At 34.6% G+C, this 27603-nt stretch overlaps 1 protein-coding gene across 2 annotated transcripts; it reads right to left on the reverse strand.

Annotated features, from left to right (window-relative positions):
- Positions 1 to 4430: 4430 nt before the first annotated feature.
- On the reverse strand, positions 4431 to 27603 carry LOC133194150 (bifunctional 3'-5' exonuclease/ATP-dependent helicase WRN-like). 2 transcript variants are annotated; one of them, XM_061330131.1, is made up of 25 exons: positions 27017 to 27603; positions 26439 to 26505; positions 25922 to 25997; positions 23838 to 23905; positions 23512 to 23620; positions 23292 to 23366; positions 21321 to 21513; positions 21018 to 21124; positions 19514 to 19671; positions 19067 to 19158; positions 16983 to 17055; positions 16447 to 16555; positions 16094 to 16195; positions 15890 to 15970; positions 15281 to 15413; positions 13869 to 13975; positions 13638 to 13669; positions 13316 to 13493; positions 12784 to 12922; positions 10065 to 10177; positions 8050 to 8200; positions 7475 to 7564; positions 7002 to 7164; positions 6250 to 6398; positions 4431 to 5494 (listed from the first exon to the last, which is right to left on the reverse strand). In XM_061330131.1, exons 1-25 carry the CDS (start codon positions 27584 to 27586, stop codon positions 5273 to 5275), a joined length of 3357 nt encoding a protein of 1118 aa, XP_061186115.1. In that variant the 5' UTR covers positions 27587 to 27603; the 3' UTR covers positions 4431 to 5272. The 2 variants fall into 2 exon arrangements, with proteins under 2 accessions (XP_061186115.1, XP_061186116.1); XM_061330132.1 differs by having other exon boundaries at positions 5403 to 5494; positions 6240 to 6398.

The following is a 27603-nucleotide window of genomic DNA, read 5'->3' on the forward strand; positions in this document are numbered from 1 at the left end:
TAAAACGAATTTGAAGCAAAATAACAGAAATTTCTCGCTGTTCTTTCCTACAAGTTTATACCTTCGCCGCCTCGGAAAATAGTTTCCGCCTTAGGGGAACCATAATTTGCTACTTCCCTCATATACCCATTCCATAACTGTATACTATGACCTTGTGATTCTTACAGTGTTACTGTATACTATGACTTTGTGACCATTACATTATTACTGTAAACTATGACCATGTGATCATTACAGTGTAACTGTAAACTATAACCTTGTGATCATGATATTGTTACTGTAAACTATGACCTTGTGATTCTTACAGTGTTACTGTAAACTATGACCTTGTGATTCTTACAGTGTTACTGTAAACTATGACCATGTGATCATTACAGTGTTACTGAAAAGTATGACCTTGTGATAATTACAGTGTTACTGTAAACTATGACCTTGTGATCATTAAAGTGTAACTGTAAACTATGACGTTGTGATCATGACAGTGTTACTGTAAACTATGACCATGTGATCATTAAAGTGTAACTGTAAACTATGACCTTGTGATTCTTACAGTGTTACTGTAAACTATGACCATGTGATCATTACAGTGTTACTGTAAACTATAACCTTGTGATCATTAAAGTGTTACTGTAAACTATGACTGTGTGATCATTAAAGTGTTACTGTAAACTATGACCTTGTGACCATTACATTGTTACTGTAAACTATGACCTTGTGATCATTACAGTGTTACTATAAACTATGACCTTGTGATCATTACAGTGTTACTGTAAACTATGACCTTGTGATCATGACAGTGTTACTGTAAACTATGACCTAGTGATCATGACAGTGTTACTGTACACTATGACCTTGTGATCATTTCAGTGTAACTGTAGACGATAAGCTTGAAATTATTACATTGTTATTGTTGTCTTTAGAGCATTATTTATACCATGTACCTATTAATACCAATATGGTTTCACTTGTTATGAAACAAAAAATCTTGAATTCACAACCCGGTGAGGTTTGGCAGTTCTCCAGGAAATATTTAAACATCCTTACCTTCTTCCATTTTTTACAATATGGTAAACCTCATAATTTGTAGACTAATACAGTAAAACACGCTTACAGTGAACACCCTTATAAGGAATTGACGCTTACAGCGAAGATTTTCATTTCCCATGTCTTTAAAATATATTATGAACCTAACGGATATAACGATTTACGTTTATACCGAAACAAAATCTTCCGTCCCTGACACTTCGTTATAAGAGTGTTTACTGTATGTTACTGTATTAAAGTTTTCACAAAATTTCTCTATATTGGATCAAAAAAAAGAATGCATGCTTTTATATCTTTCACAGTTTATTTTTCTTTTTGAGGAATTAGTTTCGCAAAAGACAATGGGGCAGTTACAGTTACTGAACCTTTACATTTTTGAAAGGACATTTATATATACAGTCATCACAGTACTTACTGTGTATATAATTATATAAAAATTAGCACAGTAAAGCACACTAAAAAATTTAGTGCATATTACGTCGTCAACTGATTGACACATAACTTAATCATGAATTAGAAATCTGAATATGTAGATCTACATGCATCTGTTTAAGGAGGCTCATTACATCACTTTTTGATGACGTACTACACAAAAAAAAAAATAAACCTCCATTGTTTCGTCCGTTGTCCTCTGGGGACGAATTGTACAGGTTCCCTTATAAATAAAATGTTGACGGTGCCACCGTTAGGGCAAGCTCAGATACCTTTTCCATGTTTTCAGTGTACCGTTTATTACCTGTATTTAGACCCATCCCTTCAAACAGCACGTGACATTTGGAAGGTCTACACTCTGACGTCACATGACGTCGTATTTAAGTTGCATTACCAAACGGAAGCCTGGACATTGCTAATTTCAATGAAGAATGTTTTATTTACAATTTTATCTGCAATATACTGATATATCCATTAAACCAAGGCTGTGCTTGCTATGATCTAAATCTTCAAAATGCTTTAAAAATAGACTGAAAATGCGATGTTGTAAACAGTGAAAACAAAGTAACGGATTCATTATGAATCATAAACGTAGTAGGATTGTTTATAAGTAGAGACCAAAGAGAACAACAGTCAAATCTTCGCTAAACAAGTAATGTACAATGTCATAGCGAAAGCGGCGAGCTCTACCAATGACAACATGTATGTATGGAGGAAATTCGAGTTGAAATCTACAACCTTGAAGAAATAAATAATTGACTTGCGCTATTTACAGTACTCTTGTTGATTTATATATTTGTCTTTATTTTTTTTTTTTAAATATATACTCTAGAAATTTTAGCCGTATTCTGAATTTAACATTTTCAAATGGTCCTTAGTGATTTGAATTTGGGGGAATTAGGAAAGATAACTCTTGCAAGTGGACTTTTTAATCCAAATATGCAGATTAAAAAAAAAGGCATTAATTGTTTATTCAATGGGGAAAACTATTTTTTCTAATAAAAATAATATTGAATATTATGAAGTATTGTCATTTTGTGTACATGTCTAAAGAATATGTCCATCACTTGACACTAAACTCTCTGAAATCCTATTAATACTAAACTTGAAATAAAACATTTAACTAAAATCAGAAATTCACTAAAAAAATATTTCTGGGATCATAACCTCAATTTGGATATTTGAAATCTACATAAGTGGAGCTGTAATGAAATCTAAAATAAACTGTGGGTATAATGAGCCTCCTTAAATCATATATAAGCAGGTACTTGAATAAGCAAAAAAAAAGCTGCAAGGAGCTGCAGTATATCACAAGATTGAATGTAAGTACATTTACAGTACCTATACCAAACAAATTCGGTTTCTATAAACAGGTCTCGGAACGACTTTACTTTACCAGTCCCAAGAAAAACGCGCTAAAATATAGTGTCGCCCTAGGCGACTTCAGTCATATATGAGATTGCGTGAGCGATCGAAAAAGTTACAAGAGGCCCATGGGCCACAACGCTCACCTGAGTAACTTTGGCCTTGCTGTTTTTCACCCGATTTCCCCCTTGTAATACCTATTGTGGCCCCGCCCTACCCCAGGGGTCATGATTTGAACAATTTAGAATCTACACTACCCCAGGATGCTTCCACATAAGTTTCAGCTTTTCTGGCCCAGTGGTTCTTGAGAAGAAGATTTTTCAAGATATTTTCTACATATTTCAATGTAAAACTTGGATTCCCTATTGTGGCCCCGCCCTACCCATGGGGGTCATGGTTTTTACAATTTAGAATCTACACTACCCCAGGATGCTTCCACATAAGTTTCAGCTTTTCTGGCCCAGTGGTTCTTGAGAAGAAGATTTTTAAAGATTTTTTCTACATATTTCAATGTAAAACTTGGATTCCCTATTGTGGCCCCGCCCTACCCCAGGGGTCATGATTTGAACAATTTAGAATCTACACTACCCAAGGATGCTTCCACATAAGTTTCAGCTTTTCTGGCCCAGTGGTTCTTGAGAAGAAGATTTTTAAAGATATTTTCTACATATTTCAATGTAAAACTTGGATTCCCTATTGTGGCCCCGCCCTACCCCTGGGGGTCATGGTTTTTACAATTTAGAATCTACACTACCCCAGGATGCTTCCACATAAGTTTTAGCTTTTCTGGCCCAGTGGTTCTTGAGAAGAAAATTTTTAAAGATTTTTTCTACATATTTCAATGTAAAACTTGGATTCCCTGTTGTGGCCCCGCCCTACCCCCGGGGGTCATGATTTGAACAATTTAGAATCTACACTACCCCAGGATGCTTCCACATAAGTTTCAGCTTTTCTGGCCCAGTGGTTCTTGAGAAGAAGATTTTTAAAGATTTTTTTCTACATTTTTCAATGTAAAACTTGGATTCCCTATTGTGGCCCCGCCCTACCCCCCGGGGTCATGATTTGAACAATTTAGAATCTACACTACCCCAGGATGCTTCCACATAAGTTTCAGCTTTTCTGGCCCAGTGGTTCTTGAGAAGAAGATTTTTAAAGATTTTTTCTACATATTTCAATGTAAAACTTGGATTCCCTATTGTGGCCCAGCCCTACTCCCCGGGGTCATGATTTTAACAATTTAGAATCTACACTACCCCAGGATGCTTTCACATAAGTTTCAGCTTTTCTGGCCCAGTGGTTCTTGAGAAGAAGATTTTTTAATGACCCCACCCTATTTTTGTCTTTTCTTGATTATCTCCCCTTGGAAGGGGGCTTGGCCCTTTATTTTAACAATTTAAACTCCCCTTCACCCAAGGATGCTTTGTACCAAGTTTGGTTAAAATTGGCCCATTGGTTCTTGAGAAGAAGTTGAAAATGTGAAAAGTTTACAGACGGACGGACGGACAGACAGACGGACGGACGGACGGACGACGGACAACGGGTGATCAGAAAAGCTCACTTGAGCTTTCAGCTCAGGTGAGCTAAAAAGTACGAGGTTTTTAGCCTTTTTGACCCCAAAATCGAATTCTATGGTTAAAAGTTTAGTTTAAAACTTCGTTTTGAAATGAATTTTTTAACCTCGTTTTCTGATAAAAAGTGATGAATATTGTTTATTCAGTGAAAAGGAGAAGAAAAATTATTGTCAACAAAGTGCGTGCAGCACATGCTTTGTGCCGTTTCTTTCGTACTTAGCCATTTTTTCATGTAAACAAACCAAAGAGATGTCGTTAAAGCTGAATTAAGATCTTGCAAAAAATACAAATGCCACTGAATTTCTTAATTTATCTAAAAAGAAAACAAGACACTAACCTTAATCCCTCGGATGGTATGCGAGAACTAACCCAAATCTCCCGGGCGGATGTTAGACTAACCAATGTGCGAGGACTAACCCTACTCTCTCGGATGGATGTGAGACTAACCCTAATCAGTTGAAACTTTGTGCAAGGACTAACTCTAATCTCTCAAGTGGGTGCAAGACTAACCATAACCAGTCAAAAAATGTGCAAGACTAACCCTTATCAGTTGAGTGACGTAAATCTTACGTCATAGTGCAATGAGCGCACGGATCTTGCGGATCTGGGGACTGGTAAAGAAAAGTCTACCCAAAGTCTCAAATTCTTCACATGACACTTCATGTATATCTATTTGTACATAAGACATTTATTCGAAGCAATGTAGATGCAGTCATACTGCTCTAAATCAGGTTAAACACCACAGAGAATCTTTTGTGAATTTTTCCTTTGATTGACCTGTAAAGCACTATCAAAATTTTGCCACATCTCTTTTTCATGCACCACTTCCAGAATAAATACAATACAAATGTGCCCCTTCACTATCTGAAGAGACTGTTTGACTTCATTTTCTTGCTCATTACTGGTTTAGAACTGCCACCCATCCAAGAAGGTAACTTTCTTTTTTGTCCGCTTGATTCTGACGAGCTCTGATGGGAATTGCTTTGTGTTGATTGAGGTCCTTTTTGTGAAGATCGAGATCCTTTCTGTGTGGATTGAGATCCACTTTCATTGTCACTTATAATAACAACATCGTCTTGATCCTTCAGAAAAAGAAATTTTTTTTCGATATCTACATTTGATGTTGATCAAGTGATTCAGAAACAAATCCATACCTGTATTTGACAATTAAACAATCAAAGTTTAAAATAAAATTATCTATTCTTTCCATAAGTATGACACTAAGATATATCCATTGTTTTTGTACCTGTACCAATGTTTTTGTATCTGTACCTATATTTTTGTACCTTTACATGTGTTTTTGTACATGTACCCGTGTTTTTGTACATATGTACCTTTACCTGTGTTTTTGTACCTGTTTCTGTTTTTTTGTACCTGTACTAGTGTTTCTGTATCTGTACCTATGTTATTGTACTTATACTTGTGTTTTGTACCTGTACCTATGATTTTGTACCTGTACCTATATTTTTGAACCTGTACTTGTGTTTTGTACCTGAACCTATATTTTTGTACATGTGCAAGTGTTTTTGTACCTGTACCTACGTTTTTGTATCTGTCCCTGTGTTTTTGTACCTGTACCTATTTTTTTTTTGTACCTGTACCTATGTTTTTGTACCTGTAAATGCGTTTTTGTACCTGTACCTGTGTTTTTGTACCTGTATCTGTGTTTTTGTACCTGTACCTATTTTTTGTACCTGTACCTATGTTTTTCGTACCTGTACCTGTACCTATGTTTTTGTACCTGTACCTGTGATTTTGTACCTGTACCTACGTTTTTGTACCTATACCTGTGTTTTTGTACCTATACCTATGTTTTTGTACCTGTACCTGTGTTTACCTGAGATGAGTGGTCCTCCAGCATCAGTTCCCCACCTTCTGTCATCACCTGTCCATTTCTCTGTACAAGGAGAGCGATGACAACTTTGATGTGATTGTACTCGATGTAGTCAGGTAGTCTGTCTTTAATTGGGGTCAGCTTACTGATCACTGAACAGAAAAATACAAAATACTGTTGAACACCAGGAATATGTCATATTTGCTATACCTAGTGTATCTAAATCTGAACAGCAGCGTATTATGTACATGTGAATATTAGTTTAGATACTGTTAGGCTTAACTTCAGTTTTTTTTTTCAACCATACAGTTGCTTCAAAACCTTTCATGTGATCATTAATTCAGAAATGATCAGAAACCATAATTGCTGGTGAAGCAGAAATTTTAAGGACATATGCAATGTAGTTTTGAACTTTTTCTTATTCCCTGTATGACTTCACATAATTGAAGGATCTTTGTGCAATTTTTTGATGCCTGGTAATACTGTTTACCTTCTCTGAATCACATTTTGAGGAAAAGCAGCTAAAACTATATTTTTAATCAATTTTCTTTAAAATCAAAAGGATTTTCATCATTTAATATTCGTTCAAACCTCCTGGTAATGTATGCTGATTTTTTGTCTTAGAAAATCTGATCGGACCAAGATTTTAAATTAAGAATGTGCTTTTTACATACAGAATATCTATGAAAATTATCAGTTTTAAAGGTGCATTGTAAAGTATATGTATTTTCTCCCAAATGCACCTAGTCACATACCTGAATGTATTTCTGGGCCTTTGATAACTTTTGTGACGACTTTCTCAATCTGCGGTGTCACCCCTAATTTAACTGGATCCACCTCTAGGCCGACTTTGATTGCTTCACACAAATGGCTGACTACTGTAGTAGTTTTTATTCCTCTTAATGATGCAACTTCTTCCTAGAAAACAATCACACATTTTATCACATGAATATAAAACATTTTTATCATATGAATATAAACTTATTTCACAGATTTCAATGCAAGTCCAGAGAACTTCTTTCAATCTTTAACCTCAAATTAAATAGGAGTACCAGCAAACATAGTTTGATGTCTGACAAAGTTTAATGTCTGGTAAAGGGTTTTAAAAGATATTGAACAGACCACTCGGTGAAAACTACATCTGAAATACTGACCGACAGATGTAAACCAATAGCCTCATTTTTTCAAAGAGGGGCTATAATACGATTCTGTATATCAGTATACATACCAGAGATTTGTTTTCAAGACCAAACATAATGAAAGATGTCCGCTGAGTTTCTGTCAGTCGACTTAGCTCCCTCTGCATGTCTTCATTACTCTGTTGGGACAAAAAAAATCACTGTAACAAAAAGTTCTATAGAGGTCTTGAGGTTCACTGACCCCCTCGTAAGAGAGATAACTCTAACTAAGATAAAGAATTAATGTCTATTTCCCCCCTTTAAAAAAACAATAAAAGGTAATTTCTGTAAAAATTTTGTACTGCAAGATATGTTGAAGTTTGGATTTCAGTTACTTTGATTTTTTTTTTTAAATATCATTATCATTTAAGCAAAATTTTACATGATGAACAGGGTAATGATGAAGAATCTCACATTTAAATATTGTCATCCTTCAGCAATGATGACAGACCTAGTTTTGTTGAGGTGAGATAAAAACTTGTATAGACCTGTCATGATCATTATTTTCATATCAAACTATGTTAAAGTAAAGTGTGTATATACATGTACACTTACTTGTACAAGCAATTGTGAATATAGTATTCAGGATGTAATTTGAAAGAAGATTTTTAAAATATTTTCAAACCTTGGCCAGTTTAATTTCTGGGAAGTCATCCATTTTGATGTCCTTTTCCTGACAATACTCTTTGAGGATTTTGATGAACTTTGGTCCAAACTTCTCAACCTTGGCCTGAGGGAAATCTTCTAACCTCAATAACGATTCCTTGCTGCTGGGTCTGTAGTGAGAAATTCAAGACCTAGATTTTATTGATGTCTCTCAAAACAAATTTACTGTTAGAGTTTACTTTCTGTTTACATGTTAAAACCACTAAATGTATAGATTTAATAGCTAGTTATTTTAAAATAAATGCATCAAAATGCTTTCCATTGACCAAACAAAACTTATATCACTGGCATGGCCCCAGTTGCCTTAAGCAAACCACTGAATTGTCAACAATCCTGTGGACTTATTCTTATATCTGGGGGTCAATGCTCCTGGGCATTTTTCCCTGATTCTTAGGGACATAATTTTGTGGCTAACCCATACATTCATTGACAAAATTAATGTTCATGGGCATGTAAATTGGTGGGTAAGGATGACCCACAAAATCCACGTACATTTATCCCCTCATGAACAATGATGATTTCACAGTATTCATCACCATTGCCAAATAAGCTAGAAACAGCAGCAATGAAAATATAAATGGAAAGCATCCTAAATGGCCTACACACACGAACATGTACACATTTTATCACTTTTAACGAGGTTCGCTCCTGAGCTTTTAAGCAAATTTTAACCTATATTTCAAAAGTTCTACATAATGTTTTAATTCTTACAATAAATTTGGATTCTACAATGCCAATTTAACTATATTCAGTTAAAACTCCATGATTAAATTCCATTCTAAAAGCATTAAGTGAGGAACTATATTTTGTGGCGGAAGGTTTTTTTGGAAGGAAATGATCATTTTTTTTCTCTTTCGAAGTATTTAAAGTATGCTAAGTTTGGATTCCTATTTTTACATGCAGTCTGCACACATAGTTATTTTGTGCAGTGGACTGTTTTATATTGGTCCTAAATTATCTATTAAATAAACTAGATAATTTTATCATGATGATATCATGAATTCTATCATCATATATGATAAAAATAGCAAATATATTGTGAACATGAAGAAAAAAATAGCCCTAATTTAAGCTTAAAATTAGCACTGTTTTAGTAATATCTAAAAATTAACATCACAGACCCCCACTTTTTATTTTCTTTTCTGAATATATACGATACTTTTAACCATTCTTCTTAAATTCAGTAAAATGTCATTACTTTCAAATGATTTTTTTGCTTGTTAAATTTTTAATGCCAGAAAAATGAAAATGTTTGAGTGCAAATAATCAAAGGTAATAAAAGGTCAAATAATTGAACATACGGAGTAATTTGAAAATTTCTTCGTTGTCACAAATTTTAATGTGTCTACCATATATACTCGCCTATAAGTTGGTTTTTTGGGAGTTAAACTTTGGTCCAAAAATCTTTGTCCGACTTATAGGCGAGTTATAAAAAGATTGGTATTTTAGCGGGTCAATCTCTCTAATATAAGCTCAAAATATACAACCGACTTATAGGCGGACCGACTTATAGGCGAGTATATACGGTATTTAAGATGAAATAAGACTGTTTTTGTCCCCATTATTTATTTGAACAAAAATTATTGGAGTAGAAACTTTAAAAATTGAATTATGTGAAAGACGTATTTACAGTGCAAAAAGGTCAAACTAAATGCTCTGTAGCGCCAAAAGAAGCGCATTGACCCCCATTTTTTGTTTTGATTTTTAAAAAAGCTATGTGTATAAGTTCTAAAAATATACTTGATAAAAAATTCTCATTACTTTTGATGGCAGGATCCAACCTCCTTAAGAGAGAGATAAAGGACATCTTTTATGAATATCTCTAAAATCCTTAAACATTCTGGTGTGAGATTTTTTTCAACTACATTTTTTAGCCTAGTCATTTTTCAAATGTTTAGTTTTGAAGTCCTGAATTTCCAATATCAATGGTTTTGGGTGTTTAGAGATGTCTAATGTAGAACACATAAAGTGTACCTGATTTTGGCCATGTCCAGAAGAACCTTATTACTGGCTATAGAATGCGGTGTGTATCCTGTGTCCTGTGCCAAGTCGTTCCTCTCCTTTACAAGCTTGGAATACAAATCAGCCTAAAGATGAAATTATGTTCATGTACTCATTTTTTGTATTGAACACATGGGACACATTCTGTAAATATTTACTGGCAAAAAAAAAGTATGCTAATGCTGATAAATGGTGCCTGTTTATTATCATATTACTTGTATCCTGATTAAACATCTAGATCAAAATAAATTCCTAAGGCCAAAATAAAAAATACCTTTGTTTCCCCTAACGCGACCGACCCAATTAAAACATGCTGACTGGAAAGTTTTTCTCATAAGATTATTCCAATATTTTTTTTTTTTATATATGTTTATCAACTTTTATAAAATAGAATTCCATCAAAATCCGTTTAACTCCTAAGGCCAAAATAAAAAATACCTTTGTTTCCCCTAACGCGACCGACCCAATTAAAACATGCCGACTGGAAAGTTTTTCTCCTGAGATTATTCCAATATTTTTTTTTTTATATATGTTTATCAACTTTTATAAAATAGATTTCCATCAAAATCCGTTTTCACAAGAGCGACTGATTTTGTTCTGTGATTTTCAAGCGTTCGTTGGAAACAAAATGGCGCCCACGTTTCGATCAAGGAGGGTAAATTCATGTTTTAAAAGAAAGAAGATGTATCAACCTTATGCCTCATACAAGACTCCTACACTCTTGAAACACTTTGTTAATAAAATGAAATATGCAATGACCTTTTAAGCGTGTTTCGGTTGTATTTACCAGCCTGTCTTGTCGCCCGCATTACGCAGTGGTTAGAGCGTCTGCTCTAGAGTCGCGGCAAAAGGAGTTGATCCTTACATCGTGGGTTCGAATCCCACTGTGGGGCATGGAGACTGGTCCTTCGGATGAGACTGTATAAACAGAGGTCCCATGTCACAGTAGGTGCTGGCACGAAAAAGATCCCTCACTGCTCAATGGCCGTAAGCGCCGAGTATAGGATAAAATTTGCAACTCTCCACCGGCAAATGGTGGTGTCTCCATATGAGTGAAAAATTCTCAAGAGGGACGTTAAACAATATACAAACAAAAAAAAACAACCTGTCTTAAAATGATGACCAAAGAGAGGGTGAGAGAATTTGGTCATTAGAGAGCATGCTTAGGCCCATAGAACCTCCTCATGATACCCCTCATGAGCAGACAAGAGGCCCACCTTGTGAACAAACCAATCAATTTCACTGCATTTTTTTTAGTTTGAGTTTTGATCTTTTAAACAGTTCATCAATATTCCCATGTTTACTACATGTATATGTGACCATAAGAGTTGTAAATAAGTCTGCATATTTCATCCTAATGAATAGAATTCAAACGTCCTTTTTTCATGCCCATTAAACATGGGTTAAATTTCATGACTTTGACATTGTGCATGACATTTTATCATTTTAAGATACGGGTTGTCTCAATTAAATATGGTCAACATACTTTTCCAAATAGATTTGAAATTATGATACAAGCTTCCTGAGACGTCCGTGCAGTTTTCTTTAACAAGACCCTTGAATTCAAAATAGATTGTTCCTTTGTATTTGGATTCCTTTGATAATTATTGGAAAACAATATTTATTAAAATATTTGTCTGCTGAAGGGCTCCAAATTTAGACTTGTATGCGACACTTTAGGCCATTGAGCAGTGAGGGATCTTTTTCGTGTTAGTATCTACTGCGACATTGGACATAGGTTTTATGGTCTCATTCGAAGAACCGGTCTCAACGTCCCGCATTGGGATTTGAACCTGCAACTTAGAAAATAGCTCCTTACTTCGAGACTCCAAAACAAAATGCTCCAGAACCACTGCACAGTTCAAAGTCCTTGAAAAAGTACACTGTATGTGTAAGCACTGTAAGCACTGGAAGCTGATAAAATACTCGGACGTCCGGTCTTTGCTTACCCGAGAATCTTTTAAACAGATGTATTCAATTTCAACAAATTTATTCTGGTATGAGATATTTCACAATTTCGATTAATAATAGTTGTGAATTAATTTACCTTAAATTTTAGTCTAAACAGCATCTATGTGGTATTCTAGTTGTTACAAATTGCTTTCTTTTGTACTTAACTTATTTATAAAGGTATCATTCCATTTAATTTTAAGAATGTGTTTTCAAAGCTGCTGTCAAAAAAAAAATGTTTGCCTACCTACCTACCCAACTTGAGATTTTTGGGTCGGGTTAGGGGAAACAAAGATATTTTTAATGATAGCTTTATGTGAATTAAAACAAAAACAACAAATCACCTTGACCCAAACTTCAGTGCTCCACGGTACTAGAACAGATTATTCTACATGTGTATCCAGATCACAATTCTCATCTTAACCTGCATCCACATTCCAAGCAAACAGTTTACTTTTTAGTGGATCAAGACCCAGTTAACACTCAGCTGGATCCAAATCCAGATCAAAAAGTCATCTATGTGGATCAAGACTCACTTTTGTGGATCAAAGTCTCGCAGCATGCCCATCTATGTGGAACAAGATATAGTTAATCAACTTACCTTAGTGGATCAAGTTCAAGATGAAACATTCAACTGGATCCTAATCAAACAGCCTATCTTAGCTACTTCTAGGTCCCTATGAAGATTAAGCACCTCTTACCCACCCACCCACCCCCCTCCCTCAGCTTAACATTATTTTACCTGAATTCTGAGGGTGTTTTCATCCACCTCTGGTTTCTTTGGTGCGAGAATTTTTGGAGTTTCTTCTGGTTTACTAGTCCAGCTGGAAGCTCCTGACATCTTGGTTGGTTCACTAACATTCCTCACCAACGGAGCAGGTCTGCAAATAATAAAAGTTACAGTTTTTTTTATAATGAAAAAAAATTTCACTCCTTTTTTTTTTTAGAAATTTTCCATTGCTCTAAAAGTAAATTATTTCAGCATTGAATTGCATTGTTTACTGTAAATCTGCTTTATATATTTCCTAATATCATCTGTGTATTCAGCCATTTTGAAGCAAAAGAGCTTTAAATTTTTTACTCCCTTACTGAAGAAAATAAAATTCAAGGTATACATTTATTTTCAGTAAAATCAATTTCATTTTATTTACCATCATTAAAATAAGTAACACATCTAACGTGAATCTAACCAGTTTGATATGTGAAGTGTTGATCTTTACATTTTTATGAGGCTTTGTTAGCCAGGGAAATTCTAATGTGAATAAATATTGTACCTGACTGAGACAGATACTGTAGGTTTCATCTCTGACAACATATCTGTGGTTGGGGTCATCTTCAGGGGTCGTGACCCCTTCATCCAGGCTGACCCTTTCTTTGAGAGCTCCACTGTGGAACCAAAGCTGTTACTTATGGCTACTTCCTTTAAGTAACCCTCGAACATCAAAGCCTTTCCTAAACATAGCAATCACTGACATTTCACAAGGGTGGAACACCCCCTTTTATTGAGGGGGGGGGGGATTTCACACATATCTTTATTCATTCCATGAATATACACCAATAAACTATAAAACTAAATCAGATGACATAAAAACATACCAAAACTTTTCCACCAGTTAACTTTTCTGTACCTGGTACAAGGGAAACAACTCTGTTTAATACCCAAAACATTTGACGTCATTTTGTAATTAGCCATTTTTTCCCTTTTCTCCATGAAAAAATAATGACATATTTTATAGAACATGTCATCTAAAATACTAAAACTTTGCACAGATTACATGTATATCCATGACTGCTTTAAAATGAAAGTCTAGTACTTGAACCACTTACTTTCCCTTCCCAAATCCAGGAAGATGAGAAAATTTGCTTGTTTTCTGGGAGTGAGACCCCACAATAAACAAGACAACTGTCTGGAATCCAAATCGACTGCCTAATGTCTAAAATTAGAACATTCTATTAATCTAAAGACAAAATTATCCCAATTAGTGCCTTTTTCACCTTTACTTAGATTTTTTTCTTTTTTGGAATAAATGTACAGTAGTTTTAAAAACCATTTTCTCAGGAATTATACCAACTATAGCTGGTTATTTAACATGCTTCTCTAAAACTCTTAAAATATAACCTCAAATTTTCAAACCATGTACATTCATGAATGAACACACAAAGATATTAAGCCTTTGTGAACATGAATCAGCTTTTTTGAGCACTATAAAAATGAGTTACACTGATGGAGGACAAACTGTCCCTTACATACATGTGATATGTACAGGCTGTACGCAAAATGTACAGTTTTTCGAGCCCATTCATCATGTACAGGCGGGACACCAAAATTCACGGAATATGAAAATTTGTACAGTATTTTGAATTTCTCGCTAAATGCCGCCATTTTCCTCTCATTCTCGCTCACGAGACACTGGAAAACGTTACCTGTGTTTGACACTTGACCTTCTGATAATTGTGTAGTGTACACAAACCATCGCGTGCGAAGGTGTGAACTGCCAATTGGGATAATTATCTTGCTATAAATCCGTATCAAATACCCCTTTAGGTAGCTTTATTTCTTAAGGGGTACTTAATTACTGTTACATGTAATGTTTCGTATACGTAACTTGATTGAAAAAAATTAAGCCAACTTCTGAAGTTGATATACATGACTTAATATACGTGAATCTGACCCAGATCTTCGTAGGTATAAAATATACGATGTTTATTACAATGATTACGATGGAATTTCAGAAAAATCTAAGCGATATTTTATACCATTTTTGTACTGTTTTTTGATAGGCAGTGTACAGTTTTTTCACCAAAATTCCAGTTTTTTTATGGCTCCTGTACAGTTTTGTGGTCTTTGACTTATCACATGTATGCCCTTAATCACCAGAGGATATAATACTACAGAAGATTTCTTTTTCCTTATATATGTATGAACATGTATATATACATGTATTTTTTACTGTTAATGAAAATAATTTTTTCTTGATTTTAAGATTGATGAAGTTGTTTCCACTATATTAATGACAAGAAATGCAAGTTTCTCATTATATGAATCTGTTCATCTCTATGTTGCATGAGTTTTCTCATTAAGGGTTTACTATAAAATATCAAAACTTGTAGAAACGTAATTTATGTCCAATAACGAATTATGAATAAAAGTCAAAACAAATACAATACACATATACGTGTGCATGTTTATGTACCTTTAGACTGTTCATTTTGAATGACAAAAATTACTGCATACAAACCAGAATAGCATCAAAGAACTCTCGTGCTTCTTTACTGAAATCTTGCTCCCCTGTATCAAGGTCACCACCAGGGGGCAGCACAGTAGACCAATTCTTGGCATCATAGTAACTTTGCTGTTGGCTTCTCTCAATGCTGAAGATGACAGATTTAAATTTCTTATGAAAACTAGATTTCACTGAGATGGTGAAGATCTCAAAGGACCCTGCTTTTAGTAAAGGACATAAGATTAAAAGAGACTTGTACAGGACTGTATTTGGAGAGGATCATTTTGCACTCAGAAAAGTGTTTAACATTTTACACAGAGTTGTGCTCTGACCTTCACAATTGATTTGACCACTTGATTTGTAAATAAATAGCATATGGAAAGAAAAATGTTTCTTATCTACTGTAAACAGGGTTATTTTTGCCCCGTGTTATTTTTGCCCTATCACACTTTCAAACCATTTTGCTTCATTTTAAATTTGATCAAACATAGTTGTGTTGAAGATATAACTGTCTTATCTGAATTAGCCCTATTTTGATTTCACCCACATTCAACAAGAACAAGAGGGGCAACAATAAAACTGGGGGGGGGGGGGATTTTCCAATAAACTCTAATACTAGCTTACTTCCTGCGACAATTATCACAACAGTTAGTTGTTCCTCCGATGTCATCTAATTTCCTGTTTTCAAAATGTGAAAGTAGTAACCTGCCAAAAAAGAAAATGACAATATTCAATGAAAACTGCTTTGTAAAAATTCAGTCCTTAGAGATTCTGATTTAACAAATTCTTTGCAGACTGAGGAGGGATACTTTGAAATTGTGTGCATACCTCCTTCTACATGTGGAAGCCTTCAAGTATTGCTGCATTTTCCCCAACATCTTCATCTTGTGTTCTCTGAATGCCTCGTTATGCAGTTCTTTTATAAAGTGCCTGTGTAATTAATCATATCACATCATACAAGGACAGATGTGTTATCTAGTGTAATATATACTTTTTCACATATATACAATAAGAGAAACTGTGAATTGCTATCAAGAGAACTAAGAGGAAATGTGCATCATATTTAATCCTTATTCTCCAACTCAAGATATTTTAAACTTTATGTTATTCACACGAGTTAGTGAAGCAATTCTGCACAAAAGTCATGTGTCCTGATCTATACAGTAATCGGAATAGCTCACCTGGATGTATTGAAATCTTTCTCTGCGTAGAACACATGGCACTCACTGGGCAGTCCGTCTCTCCCCCCACGCCCCACCTCCTGGTAGTACGACTCTATATCCTTAGGAGCTAGAGAACAGAAACGGATGTCAATTTGTAAGCACAGGTAATTACTGATCACCTTATACTAATACGATTTTATTCCTCAAAGGGCTACAGAAGAAAAACAAGATGTGTTTGTGATACACTACGCCCCCGATGATAACACAGTTCTGGAGTGGGACGTAGACTACAGTGCAATAGTTATAGCCAATGTTAAAGTTTTTCAAATGTAGGTCAAAGGTCACAGTTGAGGTCACATGATTAAAATTTCTGTACCAATGGAAAGGTTTTGTCATAAGGAACACTCATGTCATATATTAAAGCCTTACCCTTGACAGCACAATAAATTATGGGCTAGGTTAAAGTTGACAACAGACAGGCAAACAGACAGACAGGACAAAAACAATATACCCCCGGGATCTTAATAATTGTACGTTTATTTATAAGAACTTACCACCATAGTGAATGACCTTTCTGACATCAGGTTTATCGATGCCCATCCCAAATGCCACTGTTGCAATAACAACCTGAAGTAGATTAAAGAAGTCTAAATCTGTGAAAAATTATCAATAATTTTTACACTCCAGTACATGACTGTGAAAAACCTTTGACCAAGAATAACATTGCACATCCACTAATGGATAGATAAAAATATATTTTGAGACAAGCACTTTGAATCAAGACAACTGATAAACTAATTGAAAATTAAATGTTTCATCTGAATTGTTCAGGAAAAAATAGGTAATCAGAGATTACAGAGCTCACCTCAACGAATGTTGTCTTTAAGTAAGGCAAAGTCCCACACTAAACTAATAATCTAGTAATGTGCATCCCTAGATGCAACATTTATGCAATTTTGGTCTGATGGGGCTTGCAGTTACTTGGGAATGGACTTATCTAAAAACTTAAAACTAGTCACTCATCCAAAAAATGTAAGTCAAATCCAGCATCTGAAGCAAGTTTGAGAGTGTTCGTCACTTGATGCATCATCCATGCAAGTTTGGTTCAGATAGACCTTATAGTTATTGAAAATGAGATCTGCTCCAAAAACTTTAACCTGGTCACTCATCCAGAAAATATAGGTCAGATCCAGCATCCGAAGCAAGTCCAGTAGTGTGCATTCTTAAATGTATCATCCATGCAAGTTTGGTCAACATAGGACTTAACGCTGCTTGGAAATGAAATCTGCTCCAAAAACTTTAACCTGGTCACTCATCCAGAAAATGTAGGTCAGATCCAGCATCCGAAGCAAGTCCAGTAGTGTGCATTCTTAGATGTATCATCCATGCAAGTTTGGTCAACATAGGACTTAACGCTGCTTGGAAATGAAATCTGCTCCAAAAACTTTGACCTGGTCACTCATCCAGAAAATGTAGGTCAGATCCAGCATCTGAAGCAAATTCAGTAGTGTGCATCCTTAGGTGTATCATCCATGCAAGTTTGGTCAATATAGGGCTTATAGTTACTTGGAAATGAGACCTGCTCCAAAAAGTTTAACCTGCTCCAAAAAGTTTAACCTGCTCCAAAAACATTAACCTGGTCATTCTTTAGCTGAAATTGCAGCATCTGAAACCTTGACTGGTACAATGAAACATATTAGAAGCATCCTACATGCATCTCTGATTAATATAGGGCATAGAAGTACTTGAAAAGAAAACTGCTCCAAAAACTTTAACCTGGGACACCGACGCCGAGGGTAGTACATAAGCTCCCCCAACTTCGTTGAGGTGAGCTAAAAATGTTCATTAATTTGGACAAGAGGTCCATGGGCCACAACACTCACCTGAGTCAACAGATCAAAGTGTACCTGTACATGTAATTTATTTTTTCTTACATACATGTATATTTCAATTTGTGGCCTGGATCTAGCCCCAGGTTTAATATTTGAACAAACTTAAATCTACACTATATGAGGATGCATCCAAATTAGAATACCAATACAGTGCCCCTTATTCTTGAGAAGAAGACTTTAAAAGATTTTTCCTATACATTCCCATATAATACACTGACCTATAACTTTGACCAATTGTATTCCAATCCTAGCTCCAGACTCCATTCTTTTCACAAACCTTATTCTAAACTACATGTGTATGGAGATGCTTGTAATGTAAAATATTACTGATTGCAGACCTGCAATTCTTGAAATTACTATTCTTCAAAATACTTTTTCCCTTCTATACTACTGAACAAAAAATACACTGTACATAAGCTTGAACTAGAGTGTTCCTAGGAATGCATGTGTCACCTGCTTTGTAACATTAAAGATATAACTAAATCTTAAAGTGGTCAGTTATTTACTACTAGCATGATAGTTTATGCATTTGCCTGCAAAGAAAACAAGCATCCATGGTAAATTTTGCTCGTAGGACTGTGAATATACATCGAGATAAGCAGGGTAGTCAACATAACCGAGGTTGACATATCAGAGTTTTTGTAAATCATTTCTATAGCTGGGACGGACGTTGACATATCCCAGTTTGTCAACATATCTGATGTCCGAATACAGAAGTTTACCTGCATTCTGAAAATATGTTTTACCTGGATTTGGTCATTCACAAACTGTCTGTGTGCCTTATTTCTCTCTGTCTGTGTAAGGCTTGCATGGTAGCGGGCACTGGGTATATTCATACCTAATGGAAAGAGAATATATCTTCATCTAGTATAATTATTTTTGACCTCAAGTAATGACCTTCACCTTAAAAAAAACATGATTTTTAAAATTTGTGAAAATTAAGAAATACCAAATTTCTTTTCTTATAAAAGTACATGTAAATACAGCAGTTTACAGGTATTATTATTATATGGCAAAAAATGTTCCTACACTATTAAATTCTGAAAGGGGCATACATATGTAAACCAGATGATTTTATTGGTCACCTTGTAAATGATGTCCTCATCTGCTTTTGAAATATTGAAATATATTCAACAGTTTTGGTCACTACATCATTCAAATGAATCAAAAAAGTTGTATAAATCTTGCTTTACCTTTCACAATAGCTGCAACTTCATCTGTGGCCTTTTTGGTTGGACAATAGATAATGGTAGGCCCCTCAAACCTATACTGGGTGCCACATTTTGTCATCTGAGACCGCAGGTCAAAGAAAATGTCAGACTTCAAACCCACAGACAGGAACAGATTTGGCCTAGAATGTACATATAAGAATAGTTTGAGTAAACTTTTCTTTACAGGTTTTTAATATATTACAAATTAGTGATCATCAAACTTGCCTAACAATTTTAGACAATATCTTTTTTTAACTCTGAAATGTATACTAGCCCTGCAGGGCCAATATTTGAGAAAAATAAATCATAAACCTACACTACATGGCAATGCTTGCATTTTAAAATGACTAATTGCAGCCCTGCTGTTTGTGTAATGAAGATTTTTAAAGACTTTTGTCTAAGGTTTCCCTCTATTTCTCAGGTAAAAAGACAATTCCCTACTATGGTCACAATCAAACCCTGTGTTCTATGATTGGAAATTTACACTATGGTACGTGGTCCTTACTAATTTGATTATCAGAGCTTCCTAGGAAAATTAATAATGAAGATTTTTTCCTCTATCATAACTATATATACATGTATATACTGATATACAACCTCAACCTTCCATTACAGCTCTATCTTACATGTACTCCCCTTGACCATCGCTTATAAAATAATTGAATTTTCACTATAAAGGATGTTTGCATACTGATAAACTGACTCTTGCCCAAATCAACAGACAGATGTAAACTGGACACTTCAGAAAAGCTCACCTGAGTCTTAGGCTCTGTTGAACTAAACTATTATATATCAATTTAAAAATATTTTTAATTAGATACTGTTCTCAAATAGTGACATCTGAATTAATGAGGGATGGGGAGATCCATGATTTAATCATTTTTCTCTTATTATAGCCACCCATATCTTAACATTCTTAAAGAGTTATGTCAAACCCTGTACACACACTTCTGGGATCCTCTTTACCTGTCAAACCCTGTACACACACAACTGGGGTCCTCTTTACATGTCAAACCCTGTACACACACTACTGGGGTCCTCTTTACCTGTCAAACTCTGTACACACACTACTGGGGTCCTCCTTACATGTCAAACCCTGTACACACACTACTGGGGTCCTCTTTACATGTCAAACCCTGTACACACACAACTGGGGTCCTCTTTACCTGTCAAACCCTGTACACACACTACTGGGGTCCTCTTTACCTGTCAAACCCTGTACACACACTACTGGGGTCCTCTTTACATGTCAAACCCTGTACACACAATACTGGGGTCCTCTTTACATGTCAAACCCTGTACACACACTACCGGGGTCCTCTTTACATGTCAAACCCTGTACACACAATACTGGGGTCCTCTTTACCTGTCAAACCCTGTACACACAATACTGGGGTCCTCTTTACCTGTCAAACCCTGTACACACAATACTGGGGTCCTCTTTACCTGTCAAACCCTGTACACACACTACTGGGGTCCTCTTTACCTGTCAAACCCTGTACACACAATACTGGGATTCTTTAATTTCAGACTTCTACAAATGTCTAGCCGCACCTCCTGTGTTGCTGTGGCTGTTAATGCCAGAATAGGAACCTACAAATTGAAGCACATGTATGCTTATATATACCCATGAATTGAATGCTTACACATTCTTTTTTTCACAAATGATTCATACATGTAAAAGTAGGTTCCATAACTCCTGCTAGTTACCGGTTTTTCTCCAACTAAAATAACTGCAACAATGTGTGCAAACAAATTGAGTAGAAAACAAGAATCATCAATGAGTTACCTTTGGGAATGTTTGTTTGAGTTGACCTAATGACCTGTAGGCTGACCTGAAGTCGTGACCCCACTGTGACACACAATGGGCCTCATCTATTGCTATCAGGTCAATCCCGACTTCCCGATCTAGATCTGTGAGACAGCTCACTCCAGTGCCTGAGGCGTACTCTGGGGTGATGTACACAATGCGATATTTACCCCTACCATACAAATAAAGAGGAAGGACAAAAGAGTATTTAATCCTAATGTGCAAATAACTTATATTTTAGCAGTGAGAGCAAATTCATGATCTTATCTGCGTTCTTGCTAATTAATCTTTTTGAATTAAAATTAAAACTCTGCTTTACAGCAGCGGTAACTACCGTAATTTTTGGAAGATAGGTCGATACTTTTCTTCTCAGAACCGTTGGGGTCGTCCTATTTAAAGAATCGACCTTTCTAAGGCTCAAGTTTACGAAAAATGACCCAAAATCCGTAAAATTTACGTCAATTTCAAAACAAATCTGTACAATTTTCGTAACTTTTTAAATTATTTTACCGAGAAAAAATAATACACAATAAAGAATTAAAGTATATATTCCGTTGATTTCTTGCAAATTAAGTTCCCTTAAATATCCACCGATGTACCCAAAAAAAATTATTTATCATCTCGTAAATAATGTTTCATCAAAGTATATTTTACAACATGCTATTTGTCTCCATCTTGTGAAGTTGGAAGTCGCATTCATTCACTAAAAATAAAACCATAAAACCGTATCAAAATCTAGAATACGGAGAAGTTTCCACAATCGCAATTTGGTAAATAATCGTCATCTTTTTTTCTTTTTTTTTAATTTTTTTTTTTTTACCATTTATGCGTATCGATGAATTGAAATTGTCTACATAAATATTTTTTCATTGTCTTGTGATATTTTTTTAAATGTAAAATGCGTGAAATAAATTGTTGCCCGTAATTCCTAAATTTATTTATCAAATATACCGCTAATCATAAATATATTTCATACATGTATCTAATTAACTAATAAAGTGAACTTATCTTCCTCATACCCAAGAGGTACACTGATTTATTCAAAGATTGGCTTCTGTTTGAATTTTAATTGTCTGACAGATAAAGGGATATACAATGCGTACAAAAAGGTGTTGACACCTGTGTTGGTTTAACCGCCTGCGGGGCATGATTTACAGCACGTGCCGTAATAGGGGTATTAGTGCTACACATCATTGAACATACAAAGCTGTGAAATTCACATTGACTGTTAAATTGCAAATGTACTCCTAATTAAATTTATTTTTACAACAAATATCACAGGCCAAATTACAGCTTGGAAATACGATTAATTTCAATTGCTCATTATTACATGTAATAGTCATTTGCGTGCTTCAGCTAATCCCTAATACAAGAAATATAAAAATGGCGGTCATCGGATATTGTAAATAATGCCTATATAAAATAGGTTAAGGATGTCCACGATGTTTAAAAATGGAAATCATTATTGTTTGATCTTGTGTATTTCCCTAATTTATAGCTGTCGTATACTACCGTATTTATGGATACTGTTTAACGACAGAGTCAAACTACGACGGCATTGAACTGGCAAGTTGGAGAAAATACGTTGTATAGAAGAATTCAAGGAAGTTTCAACTAAAGAAACTTTTTTTTGATATCAAACACTATTAAAATGTTTCAAAAAATACCATTTTATTTTCTCAATACGATAATATCACAGGTTAAGCCAAGAAGTTCAAATGTTCTGATACGTAGTATCTACATCTAGAAATCGATAAACAAAGCCTCGTCCTTTCTTCCGCATTCGTCCAATCTAAGGATTTTTTAAAAATTACGGCTGAAAATGAGCCTTTCGACCTATACACCCCATCGACGTATACCCCCAAAATTACGGTACATTTTTTTTTTTTATAAATGATAAAATGAAGCTGAATCAAAATTCAAAGAGAAACATGTGGTTGAATAGTCTACCTCCTCAAATCATGAAGGACTTGACCAGAATTCTCCTGAGCTGATCCTAAGAAGCAAGCTTCTATATTAGCTGCCCTGAAACATTAAAAACCCCTCTAACATCAATAATTCCATATAAACAACTTTGTCTTCAGTTAAGGTATTGCTTTACCAATCAATCTTATTAAACTTGTTGATGAAATTTTTGTATGCCAGTACCAACAATTAACACAGTTCTTACTTGAGCCCCATCACTTGATCTTGCATCAGTGAAATAAGAGGAGATATAACCACTGTAGACCTCTGGGTAAATACTGAGGGGTACTGATAGCACAAACTCTTACCATAGCCTGAAATCAATAAAATAAGAGGAGTGCAGACTGACTGAAATCACATGAACATGATCATATACCAGTAAAGAAAAAATGCCAAGATTCATACATTTACATACATGTAAATAATCAACTGCAGATGCAGTCAAATTCAATCCTAAAAACATTATTTCCACTGGATCAACCCCTACTTTAATTTGCAATTAACTCAATTATTGTTGGGGGGCTGACAAACCTGTAGCCATGACAACACAGCTGTCTCTTTTGTCGTTCAGGACAGAGTTAATAATTTTCCACTGCATCCTGTGAGAATAAACACAATATGTTTACATGTATCATATTTGATGAAAACATGTGTCATATTTGAACTTTGATGAACACTCGTATCATTTTCAGCATCTAGACTACATACACACATTTTATACTTTAATAACACCTCATAAAAACTGTGTTACATTCTTTATTGTAAAAATTTCAATGTGCTTTTTGAAATTTGATTGAGCATTACAGGTTTCACTTGCACAGTTGGTGCTAGCTGTCAAATTAAATAAAGTGCCCTGCCACAGCATGATATGCTCGTCAAATATTTTTCAATTCTCATAAACAGTTTAGGGTGCAAGAAAATCATGTCAACCTTGATTCAAAGATTTCCATGACTTTTCCGTTCCTTATAATATTTGCTGTTTATACATCTCCTGTAGTGTAGGCATTAATTATAACAAATATTACATCATAGATTCTCAACTGGTTGTGTCAGAGCTTGAGAAATGCCAATCTGCAACCCAACTCATATCAAACAATATCAAATTAGTCTTAACAATTTAATCTATACCAAATTAATTTTGAAAATAAAAGGCTGGCCATCAAATGAAATATGCTATAAACTGACTAGTAGATCTTCTGTCTAATTCTCAAAGGATGCAGATAAGAACTGCTTGATCACAGATGCTCTAACAGAAATGATTGAGACAGCTAGCCTTCTTACATTGAACTCATTAAGTAATAATTATTATAATCTTTAACTGGATGCATGTCCATTCATTACTCCCAAGGGATGAATGGGTCTGCACTATCTGCTTTGTAGTCTGTATTGCAGTAAAAATGCATATTTATGTCATTCTGTTGAAAACAGAGATTTTTTCAATTTGTTACAAAGATTTATAAAAAGAAACAAAAACTTGTGTAATCTTGATGCAACATTTTTGGTAACTGCATGACTCTTAGATTTGTAGGCACTATCTACCATAAAACATTTTATTTTTAAAATACCTGATGATTTTTTTTAGATTTAATGTCAAACTGGTTTTAAGCTGCAGTGCATACGGACAAATGGACATGCTGATTCCAATATCCCCCATATAATTAGTTATAATTATATTATACTATATCAAATTAGTTTATTTTACAATATAAAATTAGTTTTAATTACTTTTCACCAAATTCATTTTAAAAGTTAGGCTAGCCAAAAAAATCTATTTAATCCAACACGGCTGATTCTTTTTGCCCAGTTCCCAAGAGATATAGATAACACCTGCTTGATCAGAGATGTCTACCAGTTAGCTCCTCACACTAAAACTCATTAATTTCTCTCTAATTTGACATGCAATTTTCTGTTATCAAAATTCTCCTTGACCAGTGCTTGATAATTACATTTGTTATAGATTGCTGTAAAGTATATAATGAAAGAAAATAAGTATTTTCTTGATTTAACACTTTTTAATAAGGATACTGTAACACTCTTACATTTTTTTGGATTGTGTAATTCAATAGCATAGAGACACAGATTTTTTTTAAAAATTTCACCTAAATAAAAGGTCACAGTGACCTTGAAATAGGTTGCGACACACCTACCTAAGATGCATAAATTGGCCAAGTTTGATGATTCCAAGTCTAATAGTTTTCTAGTTATGAGCCAGACAGGATTTTTCCTTATTTGGCCATAGCATTTTAATTAAAGGTCAGAGTGACCTACTTTTAATGTGCGACACACCTTCTACCCAAGATGTATCAGCTGACAAAGTTTCATAATTCTAGGTTTAATAGCATTAAAGTTATGAGCCGGACACAAAAAAGCTAACAGATGGACGGACGGACATGAACGCCATAACATAATATGTCCTGTCTTAAGATGGGCGTATAAAAAAATAATTTTACACACTAAACATTCATAAAATATTTTTTTTCATTATTTAGAATTTTTTCTCTCTCAATACTTGTATGCTATGGGATATATAAAAAAAATCAACATCTATTACAGTCAAAGCTCATTGCACAATCTGAAAAGCCTACATACAGATCTGTGAAATAAAAAAAACTTACGGCCTGAATTTGGAATATCCAAAGTATTGCTTCAGGACTTCCAGGTATTTAGAGTCATCTGGCTGATTCTGAGGATCTAGAAATTTTCAAATTGATATATTTAATTATCAAACTTGATGTTTGTTTTGATTTTTTTCCTCTTTTCCTTTCAATTCTGAAATGCCATTTACCAGCAATACACACTCGAAAAGATTATTATGTTCAATATAACTGTTTTCAGGTAAACAATATTTTTAACATTTACAAACAAAAAATGCATTAATCTATTCCTTATCTAATGTTATATATACATACAATAATTGAAACATGTGAAATGCAAAGCATTTTCTAATAAACTGTTTAACATGCTGAAGTGCACATTTTAACAAGAGAGATATTTTGATACAAACATTTACACAGTTTCAATATTATTGTCACAGAGTGGAGTGCAACACATGTACCTGTAGGATGCTACCCCTTATTGAAAATTTGACTTGTTCATTATATATTGTACATATATATACATATATCTCCTTACCATTGTCCCCGTCATCTTCTACCACATTTTTGTTGCTGTTAAAACTCTGTTCTGCCTCCTCTATCTCCTAATAATGTGATATCAGTACATGAAGTTACTAATTTAAACCAATATACAATTTTTCTAAGAATGGAAACTGGAAAATTGTTCAGTCTCTTCAAATTCAAACAAAGCCTCTACTGACAATAATTACAAAGTCAAGGCATGATTAGAAAGAAAAGTGATTTTCAGTATTAATATGCTTAATTTAAAACAATGCTAAATTTCTACGTGTTTTCAATTAATATACAGACATATGACTAAACTTTCTTAAATGAAAACAAAACAAATCAATCTTATATATATAATGCATGCATATTTAATTCAATATCTCTTTAAATTCACTAGTCTTTGACCATATAATTTACTTTTCAACTGCAAACTGATTAAAACTCATCTGCTCCCAAAAAATGACATATATTAACATCATTTACCGAACACAAATGAGATCTGGTTTTAATCAGATTAATAAATCAGCAAATTGAATCATTTCTCACAGATGCCTGGTTACTTATCATGATTTTTTGATACCACAATACCTGTAGCATGCTATCATCGAAGAAATCTTCATCAGATCCAAAACCGTCAGCTGTTTCCTCTTGCCCTTCATTGACAGCAAAATTATGGGATTGATTTGAATTGTGGGATACTTGTTCTTCTGATGGTTCTCCTTCCTCCATGTCTTCAGTACCATCCGAATCGAAGTCAGTTTTAGATTCACGTCTTATTTCATTGTCCCTCGAATCTAGTCCCCTTTTCTTTAAATTACATTCTTCATCACTATCAATTTCCAAAGAGATTGGATCAGAGTTATTTTTCACATTTTTTGACAAAGATTCTCCGAGGTCCGTAACTTGGCCACTGCCCTTACCACATGAACAACAACCCGCTTTTACTGTTTCCTTAATACCCCCTGTTTTGCTGACATCCTCTCCCTTGAGAAGTTTTCCTACATCTTTTAAACAGAGCCCTGCCTGTTCCAAGTATTCAAACACCTGCTGTGTGTCAGTATTGCTAATCAGGTTATCCCCAGAAACAAGCTGGCTAATCACACCTGTAACAGACTTCCGTAACTCTTGTAGTTTCTTAATCAATACGTCAGTTTCCATTGCTGTCCTTGTTCAAC

This window comes from Saccostrea echinata, unplaced genomic scaffold, assembly GCF_033153115.1.
Source record: "Saccostrea echinata isolate AGI-Se365-2 ecotype Australia unplaced genomic scaffold, CSIRO_AGI_Sech_v1 ptg000028l, whole genome shotgun sequence".
Classification (NCBI taxonomy): Eukaryota; Metazoa; Mollusca; class Bivalvia; order Ostreida; family Ostreidae; genus Saccostrea; species Saccostrea echinata.

Bases quoted from the DNA above. Each gene is read 5' to 3' on its own strand.
- LOC133194150 (XM_061330131.1), bottom strand. From the start codon at position 27,586: ATGGAAACTGACGTATTGATTAAGAAACTACAAGAGTTACGGAAGTCT. The intron at 23,367-23,511 runs GTAAGAACTGTG...TTAATGTTTCAG, and splicing joins GATCAAGTGATGGGGCTCAA to GGCAGCTAATATAGAAGCTT. The intron at 16,556-16,982 runs GTAAGTTCTTAT...TCTGTTCTCTAG, and splicing joins AAAGGTCATTCACTATGGTG to CTCCTAAGGATATAGAGTCG.